Source organism: Lathyrus oleraceus, chromosome 7 (assembly GCF_024323335.1).
Source record: "Lathyrus oleraceus cultivar Zhongwan6 chromosome 7, CAAS_Psat_ZW6_1.0, whole genome shotgun sequence".
In the NCBI taxonomy this organism is placed as follows: Eukaryota; Viridiplantae; Streptophyta; class Magnoliopsida; order Fabales; family Fabaceae; genus Lathyrus; species Lathyrus oleraceus.
Window position 1 is genome coordinate 48,825,355 of NC_066585.1, and position 16,841 is coordinate 48,842,195.

At 36.7% G+C, this 16,841-nt stretch overlaps 1 protein-coding gene across 4 annotated transcripts in view; it reads right to left on the reverse strand.

The window, feature by feature from the left end:
* LOC127106109 (uncharacterized) overlaps nt 1-16,591 on the reverse strand; it is a 61,332-nt gene extending 44,741 nt beyond the window's left edge. The window contains exons 1-7 of one of the 4 annotated variants that reach the window (XM_051043398.1): nt 16,310-16,582; nt 16,142-16,228; nt 15,699-15,887; nt 15,447-15,608; nt 15,149-15,202; nt 14,895-15,044; nt 13,959-14,390 (exon numbers count right to left, since the gene is read on the reverse strand). In XM_051043398.1, coding sequence (XP_050899355.1) covers nt 14,004-14,390; nt 14,895-15,044; nt 15,149-15,202; nt 15,447-15,608; nt 15,699-15,887; nt 16,142-16,228; nt 16,310-16,417 — 1,137 coding nt within the window. In that variant the 5' untranslated portion in view covers nt 16,418-16,582 and the 3' untranslated portion in view covers nt 13,959-14,003. Of the gene's footprint in view, nt 1-13,958; nt 14,391-14,894; nt 15,045-15,148; nt 15,203-15,446; nt 15,609-15,698; nt 15,888-16,141; nt 16,229-16,309 lie in introns of those variants that run through there. The other 3 variants (XM_051043402.1, XM_051043400.1, XM_051043399.1) reach the window with 3 other exon arrangements.
* Nucleotides 16,592-16,841: the final 250 nt, after the last annotated feature.

Sequence of the window (16,841 nt, forward strand, 5' to 3'; positions counted from 1 at the left end):
CAACTGAGCATGAAAGGCTTCCCAACTTCCCTTCTCTGCTTCTTCTCTAGCTACCCTCAACAGAAACTTCAAAGGCAATCCTACAACATCCCCACTGGACTTCCAACTATCACTGACTTCCTTGATACCCAAATGGAGAGCTCTGGCAACAACTCTGAAATCAACCTCCTTGGGCACATCCAAGAAAGGAACCTGATACCGGACCGGGACACTCAGCAGAATGGAGTACTCCTCAAGAGTAGGCGCCAACTGATAATCTTGAAAGGTGAAACAATGAAGCTCTGGGTCGTAGAACTGTAGAAGAGTCTGCAACGGCACCGGATCGACTACCATCTTCAACAGTGTCAGAATATCTCCATACTGGTCGACAAACCCCTTCTGGTTACCACTGGTCATAAGGTTGCTCAACTCAATCAGAGACGTCAAAGGTTCACGGTGAAAGCTGTAGGAACAAGTCTTCCGCTTCAACTCTGGGACTGTTGCCATCTCTATCAGTGAACAAGCTCTGGAATGTACCTGAGAAATGATATGCATGCAGGGATTAGTTTTTTTTCTTTCCTTTTCTTTTCTTTTTTTTTTCTTTTTTTTATTGCGTATTTTTTTGAAAATAAATATGCTATGATGCAAAAGATGCAGACACGACTGGTTGGCTGTGTCTATCGGAACACAGGATCAAAGCTTCGGTTTGAACTTGGAACCACAAATTCATCTGAAACCCAAAGTCATCTGAGACCCCAAAATTCTGAACCAATAGTCACCAACAGGATCACAAGTCACCAACAAGTCACCAACAAGTCACCAACTGTACCTGTAATAATGATCATTCCCTCCCCACTCACGGGTGTCGTCTAGGCCAGGGTAAGGTCGAGAGAAACGCAGCATAAATAACCTTTCGCAGAATATCATCATATACACACCCGAAGTATGTAACGATAACATCCCACCAGGGTCTGAACTGCTCGTGATATCAATGTTCCGCTAAGTGGCGCAATACCACCCGCTTCCCATGAATCACTCTATTCCTAAGTATCCTAGATTTCACTCATGGCCTGGGTATTGGGCCTTTTACCTCATGTAACTCCCACCCCTCAGAGAGAAACAGACAACCAGCCAGATGAATAATGAATGAATGCAAACATTAATGCAAACAATAAATGCAAACAGTAAATAAATGAATGCAATAAATAACAGCAAACAGCAACCAAAACCCTAACCTAGAGAGCGCTAGGAGAGACTAGCTTAGGGAAGATGGACCAGCACAGGTCAACTTCTCTTAATCCCCAGCAGAGTCGCCAGCTGTCGCATCACGCGAAAAACCGGCGGGAAAACAAAGAACAACAGAGCCGCCACCGTGCGTTATTTATCCCAAAAGAGGGAAAGGAAACGCTCAGAGTAAACCTGGAAAAGACATGGTCTCGCGACCAAAGAGAATGGGTTCGGGAGTCGGTTATGCGAAGGGAAGGTATTAGCACCCCTACGCATCCATAGTACTCTACGGGATCCACGCACAATAGAAAGGAAAATGGTTGCTGAAAACTGCTCAAACACACACACACTGGCTGAAAGAGACACAAGAAAACTGACTGAAACTGACTCGGCAGGATATCGCATCCTGGGCCTACTTAGTCTATCAGGCATAGACATCAGAGTCGAAGTAGTTCGGACTGGGGAACGACACATGCTCGCTAGGATGTCGCATCCTATGCATACGTATCTCCTTGGACGAAGGAGAATCAGAGCATTCGTAGCTCGGCTGACACGCACACAAACAAACACAGGCAAAGGCAAACGTGGAGCCTGAATGCCAATCACTGGACTTACATCAGCATCCGAACCGAAACACACACAAGAAGGTAAACATGGAGCCTGAATGCCGATCACTGGACTTACATCAGCATCCGAACCAAAGCACACACAAAGGCAAACGTGGAGCCTGAATGCCAATCACTGGGCTTACATCAGCATCCGAACCAACAAACCCACACTGGAACCCGAATGCCACTCGATGGACTTACATCAGCTTCCAAGCACACAACAAGACAAAACAAAGACACAGGCGCCCGGAGAGATCTGCTCATCTCCTGCCTACGTACCTCATCTGGTATGAGGATCAGGGCGACGTAGTTCCCCTACGGAGGGATACAGGACTAGCCTAACCAGATAACAGAGGGAGACACAACTAGGGAGACTACGACTCGAGCCTAGATGTTATCATGCAAAATCATCCCTAAGTTAAGGTTTCTAGCTAACTGGCACAGGGAGCCAGCCTATCCTAGTCATGACTTGCACAGGAAGCAAGCCACACACACACTTAACTTGCACATGAAGCAAGCCAAGCAAAACCTAACTTGCACAGGAAGCAAGTCTAAACTAACCCTAACTCGCACAGGAAGCAAGTCAAACAAACATACAAGCACAGATAGCACACACTATACACAAGCAAGTGGCTCAAACAAGGGTTAGGTTTTAGTCGAGGGGTCATATCAACCTCAACAAACAAACCTCTGGAACTGGGTGAATGTTGCTCTTAACCTTGACATTGAGGGGCTAAGGTGAAGCAGATGAACGGTGAGTGAAGATAAGACTTCACAGCTCTTATCCCTAGCCTGGGAGAGCTTAAGACAAGAATGTGTGGGTTCAGAAAGTGGGAACCCTTCTACACATCTAAAACTGACTCAACTGTACAATTGTACAAGATCTTGGGTTTGTATCTGCAATGCATCAACACAGTGGTGTGAGCAAAGCAGATGACACACAGAATAGCAGGGGATAGATTGCATATCCCTTGGGTTCTGCCAATTGCCTCTTCACTTAGGAGGTCTTTGACTATGTACAAGGACAAATTAAACATACACAAACATGGCCTCTTAAGGAGGACTTCAGACAGTTGCCTGGCCAAGTAACAGGCCAGGTCTTCCAGACTACATGAAGATTAGAAATATACCTCAATGCAAATTGCTTATATAAGCAAAGCAAAGCAAAAGTTCACAAGGAACTAAGCAACTAAAAGCACCTGAAATAGTCAAGCAGATGTTAGTATACAACTTCACAACAAAGCAAAAGGAAACAGTCATCAACAGTTAATCAGAAGCAAATGGATGTGCAAGGCACAAGACTTAAGGCATATGAGCCAAGCCACCTACAAAACAAACAAGTTAGTCAATGATATTCAAACAAGCTCAATCAAATAGAAATGGTCTCATTGGTCATTTGTTGGTCAACCTGAAAAGATAAGCTCAAAGGTGAGTAACAGGACCACTAGGACAAGCCTAGGGTCAAAAGGGAATGAAAAAGTCAAAACAGCAAAGGGCAAGCATCCAAAATCATGTTCAAACAATTAAGAAACACAACCAATTGGGTTCACATTCATATCAATCATCATCATCATTTCATGAACAATTTAGGTCAAAGTGTTGCAAACAGAAGCTCATAGAAGTCAACAGCAAGACTTAACTCAAAAGCAATCTTACACATTTCCAAAAATCACCAAATAAATCATGACCAATCCCAACCCACAGCATGGTAAGCATGTCAAATTTCATCTCATTTGGACAGGTGGAAGGCAGTCAATGAAAATCAGAAAGTCAAAGCAATTTTGAACATGCTCAAAGAAGTCAACCAAACATGCATCAACTTGAAAAATTCATAAATCAGAGATGGCATATGATAAATGAATGGGACTAAAACCATGGCAAAGATGAGGATGTCTAGTTATCTCATGCAAAATTTCATGTCCATCTAATAAAGTATGAGAATTTCACAAATGAAATGGGGACATGTGTCACAAAAAGTCAACATAAGACCAAGCAGGGGAGAAAATCCCAAACAATTAGGAAATGCCACAAATAATTCCAAGAAAATTCACATGTAAACAAGACATACAAGAGTAGGTTCATGCAAAAAATCAATTCATTTGGAGGTCAAGAAGCATGTCATCAAAATTCATGAAATTGCACATCCATGGTGTGACACAAGTTATCACACCCTACTTTAAAAAATCACAACTCTCAAACCACATAAGCTAAAACCATGATCTTTACACCAAAATAAGCATGAATGAGTGTAGATTATGCACAAAAAATTTCAGATCAAATGGATGTATCATCACAATTTCACAATGGTTTTGGCAAGATGTACAAATTAAGCATACATGTTAAGAACCCTAATGCCATTAAAAATCCAGCCAACCAAAAAATCATTAAAAATCATGATAAAATACTAGACATTCATGTGAATATGATGCAAAAATTTTCATGAATTTTGGAGTTGAAATGAAAATGTTATGAATTTTGTAAGTTGAAGAATGAATTTGGAATAAGTAAACAAAATAAACATGGTTTGGATAAGTCAACGGTTGACCAGTGGCACGGTGGTAAATACCACACTCACTAATTGAAACGGTGCGCACAGGGAGGGCAGAACAAAATGTTCTGATTGGCCAGCCTCAATCAAACAGTGTCAAGTCCATACATACACGATGCAAGCAACAGCCAAATGTATTTCATGTTTCTGGGCAATTTTAGGGTTTGTACACAGTAATCATCTTCATGTTCATCATCACAAAACGAGTTTCAACCAGCATTTCGAAAACATCATGGTAATTAACAATGTTCTTCATGCAATCACAACACAACAAACAAACAAACACAATCAGGAGTTCATGTTTCTGGGTTCTCTTTTAGGGTTTATGAACAACAGTGAATCATCATCCCTTTCATTCAGTCGAAAAATTCAAACTACCCAGAAATAGCAATTAAACACTCTATCATGATCAGCAAGCAATGCATATCATCATGCTACCATTAAGATTCATGAACTCGAGCTAAATATCCAGAAATCATGCAAAACAAAAATGGCCAACAAACTTTAAACTCAGATTTCTCCTAGCATAGTTAACCAATTCAAGTGATACAAGTTGCAATGGAATCAACATCAAAAGACCTATCCTAAACACCTCATGATTTTTGAAATAGAGGAGATCGAAAACTTACTTGGATTTGAAGAAAAGAGTGAAGCAGTGGTTATTTGGATGATGCAAGCTCAAACAGATCCTCCTTATGGTTTGGAATGAAGGATTCTTGAAGTAAGTTAGCTCAGCAAGGCCTGGAAATGTCCAAATCGATTTTCACCATTGTTGGTCCATGGAAAAAACAGAACATGAAATGGAGCTTCCAGCAGGGATTTGATGTTGCAAAAGGCTTCCAAATGTTGGCCAGGTGATGAAGGAAGCAAGAGTGGCTCGAGTGCTTTGAAGGTTTTGAGCAAAAAATGCAAAGATATGAAAATGGTGATTTTGGAGAATGAGAGAATTCTGTTTGTATTATGGCTGCTGCTAGGTTTAGAATGACAGAAAATGTGACTTATATTTGCTGTTTAACATTGGTAATGGAAGTGCAAATCAAAGTCCATGAAAATGTGGGATAGAGTTGGTGAAAAAAGTGTACTTTTGTCCAATTTTCAAGCAACTTGGGAATGGCTATGTGTACTGCACGAAAATGACCTTCCACAAGTCACAAATAACATTTCAGAACATGTTTGGATGGTAGAAATGGTTGGGAATGATTATTTGAAAAGTTCAATTTTTCACCTCACTTGAAAATAATCCATGTAGGTTCAAAAATGCCATTTTGATTGGCAATGTTTTGGCACATGAAAGTTACATTTTTGGAAAGAGGGGATCAAATGTGACTTGTAGGAAAAAACCCCACCCAAATTGGCCAAATGGTTTGAGAGATATGGCCTTTTGAAGTTCAAGAATTTTTGAAAATGAATTGATCATAACTTGCCAACCATACATGGGAATTGAGAGTTCTTGGACTTTTTGGAAATGGGAGAACAAGATCTTCAACTTTCATGTTGGGCAAAAATTCATTTGAAGCTTGTATCATGATGTAAGTTTGAGGATCAAGACTTTCCATTTTTGGCAGGTTTCAATTATAGGTCCAGTTTCCATTTTTGGAAATTTCTGATCTGGCTTCAAATTCTTCCATGATGGTGTTTGACATGATATATGAGGCCTATTTGGACATGAATAAGCTCTCTCAAACCAAATCCAACCATCAAAACCATAGAATCAGACACAGTTGACCAAGTTTGACTTTTTAGGGTTTCTGACTGACTGTGCATTGACTGATGACTTCTGAACATCCAATCCTTGACCAAAACACTTCAAATGGATCCCCAAGTCATGTGAACATGTTGGACCAACCCTAGGGCCTTGGCTCCTTGAGAATTGTGCTTGCTTGCTTGACTGACTGATCTCCTGACCAGTTTGACCTAATTTCTTGATTGGCTTGCACTTGAGGCAAATGGGACAATGCAATGCTATGCAGTGGACCATGTTATGCTATGACCTAATATGAGAATGTATGTACAATGATAGGTGCAAATTTGAGGTGCTACAGATCTGAATAATACTTTGAATAAATATGATCCTTAAACCAAGGTATAAAACATCGATTGTGCTCTCGTACTATTCAATTTTCATTTCTATTGGGATTTAAACCTCGGAGAACATCCTTGTGAATTTCAACATACGGCTCAACCTCATTCTCATTGTGCAGAACATACAAATGCACTTGATCCCGTTCGACCCTTGATACTGCCACGATTTTATTTCCAATTAGATTTTTTCCTTCTTTCTTTTCGACAAGCTGAGACTTGGGGAGTCCGATTGACTGAACATTAGACAAATATTCAGTACAAAACTCAATCGCTTCTTCAACAATGTATCTTTCAACCATACAACCTTCTGGTCGACTTCGGTTCTTCACGTACCCTTTTAATATTTTCATATAACGTTCAACAGGGTACATCCATCTCATATAAGCTGGTCCACACAATTGTGTCTCTTTCACAAGATGAACAACTAGATGTACCATTATGTCAAAAAATGATGGAGGAAAAAACATTTCAAGCTCACACAAAGTAATAACGATTTCTTTTTGCAACATTGGTAAGATCGCAAGATTGATCACCTTACTGCAAATTGACTTGAAGAAAGAACACAACTTAGTTATAGAGCTTCTTACTTTTTCTGGAAGAATAGAACGTATACCTATTGGGAGAAAATGTTCCATTATAACATGGCAATCATGGGTCTTTAAACTCTTTAACTTGAGGTCTTTCATAGACACAAGTCTTCTAATATCTGAAGAGTACCCTTCTGGAACTTTAACTTCACTTAGAAACTTACACAATGTTTTTTTCTCCTTTCTAGATAGAGTATAAGCAGCAGGAGGTAGATATGTTCGTTTTCCTTTCTTCAAGGGTCCTAATTCAGTTCTTATTCCCATCGCTATCAAGTCCTTTCTTGCCTTAAGGCCATCCTTAGACTTTCCTTGTATATTGAGTAACGTGCCAATAACACTTTCAAATACATTTTTTTCAATATGCATAACATCAAGAAAATGTCTCACATACAAGGACTTCCAATACGACAATTCAAAAAAAACTGACCTCTTCTTCCACCCACTTTTGACAAGTGTGTGGGCAAAAGGCTTGCCAAACTGAGTATCCAAATCTTTCACCTTTTCAAAAATTTGATCACCCGTCAATACAGGTAGAGCTCTGCCTTGTTCTGTCTCTTCATTGAACGCCTTTCTCCATCCACGGTAGTGATGATTTGAATTTAAGAATCTCCGATGACCGAGAAAGACATTCTTCTGACCAAACTCCAAGTGCTTCCAATCTGTTTTATCTTCACAAATAGGACACGCACATTGACCTTTTATGCTATACCCTGATAGATTTCCGTATGCTGGAAAATCATTAATTGTGCCAAACAACATCGCCCTCAAGTTGAAACTTTCTTTCCTATATCCATCATAAACCTCCACACCGGTCTCCCACAAAATCTTTAAATCTTCGATTAAGGGCTTCAAGTACACGTCTATGTCATTCCCTGGTTGTTTAGGTCTAGAAATCAACATAGACAACATCATGTACTTACGCTTCATACATAGCCATGGAGGTAGGTTATAAATCATAATAATCATAGGCCATGTACTGTGTGAGATACTCTGGATACCGTGTGGGTTCATTCCATCAGTAGATAATGCCAAGCGAAGGTTTCTTGATTCTTCTCCAAATTCAGCATAATCATTATCAATTTTCAACCACTGTGGTGAATCTGCCGGATGTCGATACTTTCCATCTATAATTCTTTCATCTGCATGCCAGGTCAAGTGTCTTGAATCGGTTTCACTACGAAACATGCGTCTAAATCTCGGAATAACAGGAAAATACCACAAGACTTTTGCTGGAGACAACTTGTTCTTATATCGCGAGACACCGCATTTAGGACACTCATTTAACGATGCATACTCATTTCGAAACAAAACGCAATCGTTTGGACATGCATGTATCTTATCATAGCTCATGCCAATAGAGCACAACATCTTTTTGGTCTCATATGTTCGATTGGGAAGAACATTATCCTCAGGAAGCATATCTTTCAAAAGGGCTAATAACTCTGTGAAACTTTTATCCGACCACCCATTGCCCGCCTTTAAGTTGTACAACTTTAATACCGCAGACAATCTTGTGAATTTAGTGCAACCATCATACAAAGGTTTCTCTGCATCACTTACCAACCTCTCAAACATTTCGGGACAATCCTTAAGATCTCCTTCAAGTGCTTCTGCAATCTCTTCAACTCGATCACAATCGTATGTACCTGCGCCACTATAGTTTGAGGCATAGGTCGTACTATCCCCCGGTTCAACATTCTCGTTACTTTTCTCACCATGCAAATTCCAACATGTATAACTTCGATCAATTCCATGCCTCATTAGATGCGATGTCAACTGAACTGCGTCAACCCGTTTCCCATAACAACAACCCAAGCAAGGACATATCATTCTACTGGGGTCTTCGGCGTGCACAACGGCAAACTTAACGAATTCTGATACCCCATTCTCGTACTCTCTCGACAATCGATTGGAAGACATCCATGTATTATCCATTACTAATTAGAATAAACAAAAAACAATTTCAGAAGAGTTCAAACACATTCGGACCTAGGTTTCTAATGATACTGGTATTGACACAAAATCATATGTTCATAGGTCGTATAACCCTAACTACTGGGTAATGTAGTCCCATTGCATGCGCTATCATGGTCACTAAAAACCAACCGTCAATTTCCTATTGCATGCGCTATCATGGTCGAAACAAACGTAGAAGGAGGAAACGCGCAGTAATAATGTAAAACAGAAATTGGGCAAAGCTAAAACAAAGCAATAACATAAAACAGAAATTGGGAAAAACGTGTACCTTGGATTGGTAGAAGGAGGAAACGCGCAGTAATAATGTATATCTAACAGAGGTGGAAGGAAAACGCCTTAGAACCCTAACGTGAAAAAGAACGAAAATAACAAAACGCGCAGTATGTTATAATTTTAATGTTTACTAAAGGGGACATTAGAGGGCGCTTGTGGAAAAAAGCGCCCTCTAAAGGGGGCCTAAGAGGGCGCTTATGAAAGCGCTCTCTAAGGCTTTCCAGAAGCACTTTATAAGCTGAAAATGCACATGGACTTATAACAGCGCTTTATTAAAAGCGCCCTCTAAGGGTAACCTTAGAGGGCGCTTTCTAAAAAGCGCCATGTATTGTTGTCCCTCTATCTCCTCCTTATTTTTTCGTTTCACCTTAGAGGACGCTTGAGGAAACAAAGCGCCCTCTAAAGGGGGCCTAAGAGGGCGCTTATGAAAGCGCTCTCTAAGGCTTTCCAGAAGCGCTTTATAAGCTGGAAATGCACATGGACTTATAACAGCGCTTTATTAAAAGCGCCCTCTAAGGGTAACCTTAGAGGGCGCTTTCTAAAAAGCGCCATGTATTGTTGTCCCTAAAGTGCGCTGTCTATTGCTCCTCATTTTTCGCTTCACTTTAGAGAGCGCTTTTGTAATAAAGCGCCCTCTAAGGCGCGCTGTCTATTCCAGTTTTGGGCATAGTGAAACATCGTTTTGTACCAAATACATATGCACACAAAAAGGGCTCCCTAGGAGTACCTAGGACACTTTGGGTTCTAACACCTTCCCTCTGTGTAACCAACCCCCTTACCTGTAATCTCTGACATTTTATTAGTTTTGATTTGAAAACTTCTTACTTTTGGGTTTTGTTCGTACTTTTTCCCTTTTCCCTTGGAAACAATAAAAGCGCGGTGGGGACTCTTGTTATTTGATGTCTAGCTTATCCATAGCTTGATGATCATGAATTTACCACTAGAATAATCTTGAAGGTTTCTTGAGAAACCGAGTTTCAATTCTCCTTCTGTTTTAGGATTGAAACTCCAAGAGTCCAAGCTTTCTAACCATTCAAATCATCTTCTGCAAGCTTCTAGAGTCAAGTGAAGCCAAATTAAAAGCAAGATCAAGCCAATATGAAGCTCCTCAAAGGTGAGATTTTAGAAACTTTTCTTCTTCGATTCTCCCTCATTTCTCATCAATTTTGACTAATTATTGGTTTGCTGAAGTCCTACCAATGTAGGCAACAAGATTGAGTTGCTTTGAGGTCAAATCGAAGTAACACAGTTCATGATCCTCAAAATCCAAATCCCTGTATCTTTTCATATACTTGGAATTGGACAAAATTGAGGCCAGATTCGAGCTCTTGAGCATTTTTTCTATAAATCCATGTCTTTCTTTTTCATTTTGGTGATGGTTGATGGTGGACCAGTCCGATGAGGTCCACCAGAGAAGAAGACCGGAGCTCTGGCTCCGAAGATGAGGTGTCATGCTTCCCAACCACACGATCCATTTAAAATGTTTTAATCTCAGCCTTTGGTTCTGATTACCATTGTTGCAGCGTGCTTGACTCGGTGCATGGTGGAACGCGCGTTTTCATCCATCTGATCTGCCACCTCAATTAATGAGGGAGATCAGATGGCTCTCATTTTTTCAAATTTTTGAATTTTCCATTTAATTTCTTATTTTTCATTAATTCATATTAATTTCATTATTGATCCAAAACATATTGGACTTTCACCAAAAAAATTCAAAAATTGTTCTCTTTCATTTTCTGAATTAAAATTATTTTTTGGATTAATATTGATATTTTTCATGATTTAATTGTTTTTGTGCATATTTTTAATTGTTTAAAAATACTTCTGAGTTTTAAAAAATAATTAGATTTTTTCTCCAAGGTCCTTTGACCTTGTTTGTCCTATGATAAATCTCTTGGCCATTTATTTGGTGTTTTGAAGAGGTTTTAGGTTTTTGATTCAAACATAATTTAATTTAATGAATTTTAATTTGATTTTTAATTGTTTAATTGTGAATAAATTGTGTTGAGCCATTTTTATTGACTTGTGAAGTTTGACTATGTGTTTGGGCCTTGGTCAAGGTTGATTTGACTTTTGTTGGATTAAAATCATTGGATTTAGGGGATTGATGAAATGACATTTCATCTCCCAAAATGAATGAATGATTTTAATTTGATAAAATTCCTCCCATGACCAATTGTGTTTGTCTCATTTCCCCTCCCTCTTCATATTCAATCCCTTTCTATCCCATCCCTCCCATGGGCCAATGACATCTCAATATCCTAAGGCTAATTGTTCATCAATAACTTAGTGTTAGATGAACCAATATAAGTATGGATGAGATTAGGCTCATCCTTTGATTTTCTTTCTGTGTGTGGTATGTTTTAGGAGTGTGGTTCATTATACCATATCTCTAACATGCATTAGCACTAAAATTTCTATTTACCGACCTCAAATAGTTATGACTTCTACATAAGTCCAATTACGATTGCTTAACATAGCGCTAAATTTTGACCCAAAAGGCATAACATTCTAGTAAGTGAGATTGTAAGTCTCCCCCCTTTCATGGTATTGTGTGGAAGCTTGGTCTTTTTTCCTTCCTTTCTAAGATGTCTTGGTTCAAGAATCCATGCTTGTGAATAGAGGGTTGAGTGTTCTCCAAAGAATGACTTAAACAAAACTCCACTAACATCGAATCAACTAACATTTGACTAACCCTTTAATTACAAGTCATTTACTTTATGCAATTGAAATTCAAGTCATTTACCATTTCATTTGTCATTTACATATCATTTAACTTATTTATGTTTATGCTATTTTCACTTTGCTCACTTGAGCCATATATTATGATTGTATATAGTTGTTTGTGTATCTTGTTTGTGTTCATGGTCTTAGGACCTTAAAATACTTAATAAACAACAAGAACCTTAAAAAATATTTGTGTGGACTGTTGGATTTGATCTGAGCTTTGGACTTAGAACTAGGCAACATTCCCTATGCAAAAGTACTTGGCCAATGCCAACATTTCTGAAACCAAGTTATTGTGATTTGAACTTTCATCTGATACAAGTATTGGGATCCACTTGAGTACATCTTCTACATGGTCTTGATAAAAATGTTACTTTGAACCTGTGTCTAATGCCTTATTCTGATCCATTCAAGGAGTATGTCATCTGATACATGGGAAGATTATGAACAAGACTATGAAGTTTCTAGCTTGGATGTGGCTATCTTTATTTGATGCATTGTTCTTCACCTTGCTTGCTTATTGATATTTTCTTTATTTAAAGTCCAAAGAAAAAGTGGATTTCTATATTACATTCTTGTCTATTGGATTGCATCCCATTGGTCATATCTTTTCAACTCTTAACTTTTAAATTTTTGCTTAGGATTAGTCTCATCATCTCCTCCCACTTCTTAAATTTCAAATCTCTTTCCCTTTTCAAAACCTTCTTTTCTTGTGATTTATAAACTTAGACTTTATTGCAAACTAGAAACTTTGGCCTTATGCCATTGCATTTTTGAACTCTTTTTCTTAATCAAACTAGTACATGAACTTAACCATATTGACTTAAAATTTCAAAAGACAAAAGGAACTAACACTCATTCAAACTCTCTTAGGCCTTTTGTGCCTATCTTAAACTTAAAATTTTGTTAAAAGCAATTCACTCACTTTGAAATTAATACCACGAACTACGAGGTTTTGATCCCTCATTTTATGTTGCTACGTAGGCACAAGTCCGAAGGTCTTATCAAACACAAAAATATAATTAATGGATTCTTTTCTCATCCCCACATTCTACTTATCGCAAACAATTTTCATACCAAAACACATACACACATAAAAAAAAGAACTCCCTAGGAGTACCTAGGACACTTTGGATGCTAACACCTTCTCTCTGCCCTTACTTGTAATCTCTGACATTTTATTAGTTTTGATTTGAAGACTTCTTATGTTTGGGTTTTTTTTTCATACTTTTCCCTTTTCCTTTGAAAACAATAAAAACGCGGTGGCGACTCTGGTTTTATTGACGTTAAGTTTATCCATAGCTTAATGGTCATGAATTTACCGTTACAACCTGCACTAGTAGGCTTAATGGCTATACTGTTACAATTAATAACTTTGGTCAATTGATGGTAGGTTAGGCGGTTTGAGCTCTAGCAAATCCTTTCATGGGTGGTGCTTCGTTGTGTAGGTGTCTTGTTAAGGATCTACTACTTCTTGTATTTTCTGGGCATTTCTCAGCTCTTCGCTTGAAGTATTTTTTTTCTTTGTGCTCTGTCTTTTATTATCTTTTCTTCGTTTATTATTGACACTTTTTGTGTCATTTGATTTTGCCTTCTTTATTATTGGGTTTTATCCCTTTATATATATATATTTATATATTTATATATATTTCCCTTTAAAAAAGTTATTCAATAAGTATAATAAATTTAAGGATTACAAATTGTCGAGAACCAAGACACCTAAATGATTTAGTTTGAATTTTAATTTTCACTATATCATTGTTGATTAATATCTAATTAGATTTATAGGTTGTTTTATTAATTATAAATTTGAGTGGGTTAAGCCTCTTGAAGTCCTACAGGAAGTGAGTTTATCAATACCCTTGTAAATTATAATTTTGTTAATTGGAATTATAAACTTGTACATATTTTATGTTAATTATGTATTTGGGTAAATTATATAACAATGTATATAAGAACTAATCAAAGTTTTATTAAATAAAGTTGACGATACAATCATATGTCACAATTTCGTCCACCTGGACCACCATAAAGAAAGGCCTGCTTAAACACAGGTCCTTCATAACCATGATACATTAAGTCATAACAATCCGAATTGGTATCTTTATATGGCTTCATATCTTTGGATTTTACATCTAGTTCATTATATTCTGAATCAATAATTTGAAGTTTTTCCATGAAAGCTGAGTTTCTATATTTTTCTTTAGGTAATCTTCCACTACCCATTGGGGGACTATCTTTATTAGGTGGAGACAAGGTCTGACCTCCAAATCTAATCAAAGATGCTCCTTTGCTTAAGTGAGTAAATAATTCTTTTGGCCAATATCCAATTTGTATTGATTCAGGTTGAATAGTTAACCACCAATGTCCAGAAGATCGATCCTACAAATATTTATGAAATTAAACAAGTTACTAGAAGATGCTATTAACCAATAGTAAGATTTATTTAAAAAAAACATAAGCATTATATATAATGAACTTATTTTCAATTTATATAATTATCACTTTTTATATAAAAAATAAATAAAAAATAAAAATTAATTACATAATACACATCATAAATAATACACTATTACGGAAAATGTATTCATAAATAAATTGTGTGTGCGTGCGTGCGTGTGTGTATCTGTGCGTTGCGCGCGCGTGTGTGTGTGGTGTGTGTGTGTGTGTGTGTGTGAGAGAGAGAGAGAGAGAGAGAGAGAAAACGCTTGTGCTTGTGCGGGAGTATGCCATTGTGTGTGTGTGTGCATCTGTGCGTATGCATGTGTGCTTGTGTCTGCGTATGCGTGTTGTGTACTCGCATATGTGTGTTGGGGATGGTGTGCCTGTGTGTCCATGTATGTATATGTATGCATGTTTTTCATCCTTTTATAACAAAGACTTTACCTGTTTGATTTTGAGAAATGTAATATATTTTGAAGTTGATCCAATGGTGTTAGCGGGTGATATGACAGATCCAAAAGCATATTCTTTATTGACTTGCACAAAACCTGAGCAAAGAAGATTATAACATCCCGTTTTTCTGTAACCATCAACCTGCACGTTTATATTAAATTGAACTTGATTACAACAATACTATGTATTTCTTTTAGTATCCATCACATTCTACATGATCTAATGCATTATATTCACATTCTTACCGTCCAACTACCAATTAATCGTAATTGACTGTCTCCAAATAAACTTGGATGAACCTTGTACATCAAATAGAGGATGTAAGTCATATATTATAAAAGAAGTTTTTTTGATACAATATTAAAAAGGATTTTATACACACAAATATGAAACATTCAATACATCAGTGAAAAGAGCATTTGAGAAAGGAACATTATTGTGGGATCTCTTTCTCACACATACACAAACCATATTAGAATATAAAATCACCATGTTTTATAAATAAAAAATGGAATAAACATATATATAATAAAAGGTAATTACCCCAACTCCTAGTTTTATGCTATTAAGTTCGGTTGGTGACCCACTTTCAATCCAAATTGAAGATATGCTATATTGATTATCTTGAAGTGATAGATTAAAACCAGCTATGCCTGTGAATGCTCCATGAAATATCATGTTTTGTGTTGTATCAAGTGTAACAGCCTAGAAAATACAAAAAAATATAATATATTTAAAAATGTAATAATATATGATATTCCATGTCAAATGTATTAACTAAAAATATCCACTTACATTATAGCCAGGGAAACTTTTGGAATGCTTCCAAAACTCATTAGTTTGTAATTTGAAAGATGAATTAGTACTATTTTGATGTCTCTTTGTCTTGTTGTAAATAGGCACTTTTCCTTCTGGACAACCATTCACTATTTCACCATAAGATGACGAACTTTGCGCAGTGTTCTTTGCAAAAGTTGGAGAAAGCTACATATGATAAATGAAGAGGAAATATAATAAGATACAATGAACAATGAATTGTTATAGTTGGTGAAATTCTTTACAAAAAAAATTAGTTAGTCTTAAATTAAAATGTAATATTTAAAGGCATAATAAAATAAATAATAAATTAACTGGTTAATTATATTTATATATCATTCTCTCCTATTTCATTAAATAAAAAATATTTTTTACATAAGTAATTAAGAAATATATTCTTGCAATTTATTCAACTATTATACCTGGATATTATGATTTTTTAGTAAAGGATGTTGAAGAGCAGGTTGTTTGTAGATATCAACACAATCAAAATTATTGTCCACCGGAAGCTGGAATTATTCATCAAAGTTAAAATTAAGTAAATTATGTACAAAAGAAATTTTAAAAGGACAATAAATCAAAAACAATACCATGATGCTATTGTGTTGTGTAAAATCATTTTCTTCAAATATGTTTCTCCCATCAACTTTGCAACATGTTATGCACAAACTAAGAACGAGAAAGATAACTATTGCCATGAAATTTTAGGAGTTATTTTCAAGAATGTGTGATAATTGTAAGAATATATATAGTTGAGTATTAAAGATCCTTAATATTTAAATGAATCAATAAAAGTTGAGTGTTTCATAATTCAAAGAAAAAATATAAGAAAAGAAAGTCAAATCTCTCAATTTGAATGACATAAGAGAAGGGAAAAAGTAATGTCACATTTAGTAGTTATATGACATTTAAAGACATTGACAACTAAGTGCATTAATAAAGGTTGACTGTTCTATAATATAAAATACTAGAAAATTTGTATTATTTCAAACACTAGAATGTGAAAAGACATTGCATAGTTGCCACGTTAATTCAACTTGATTGGTATTTGTGCATGGATATCCGAATGTACGAATGTTTGTTTTTAATTTTATATAATATATATATATATATATATATATA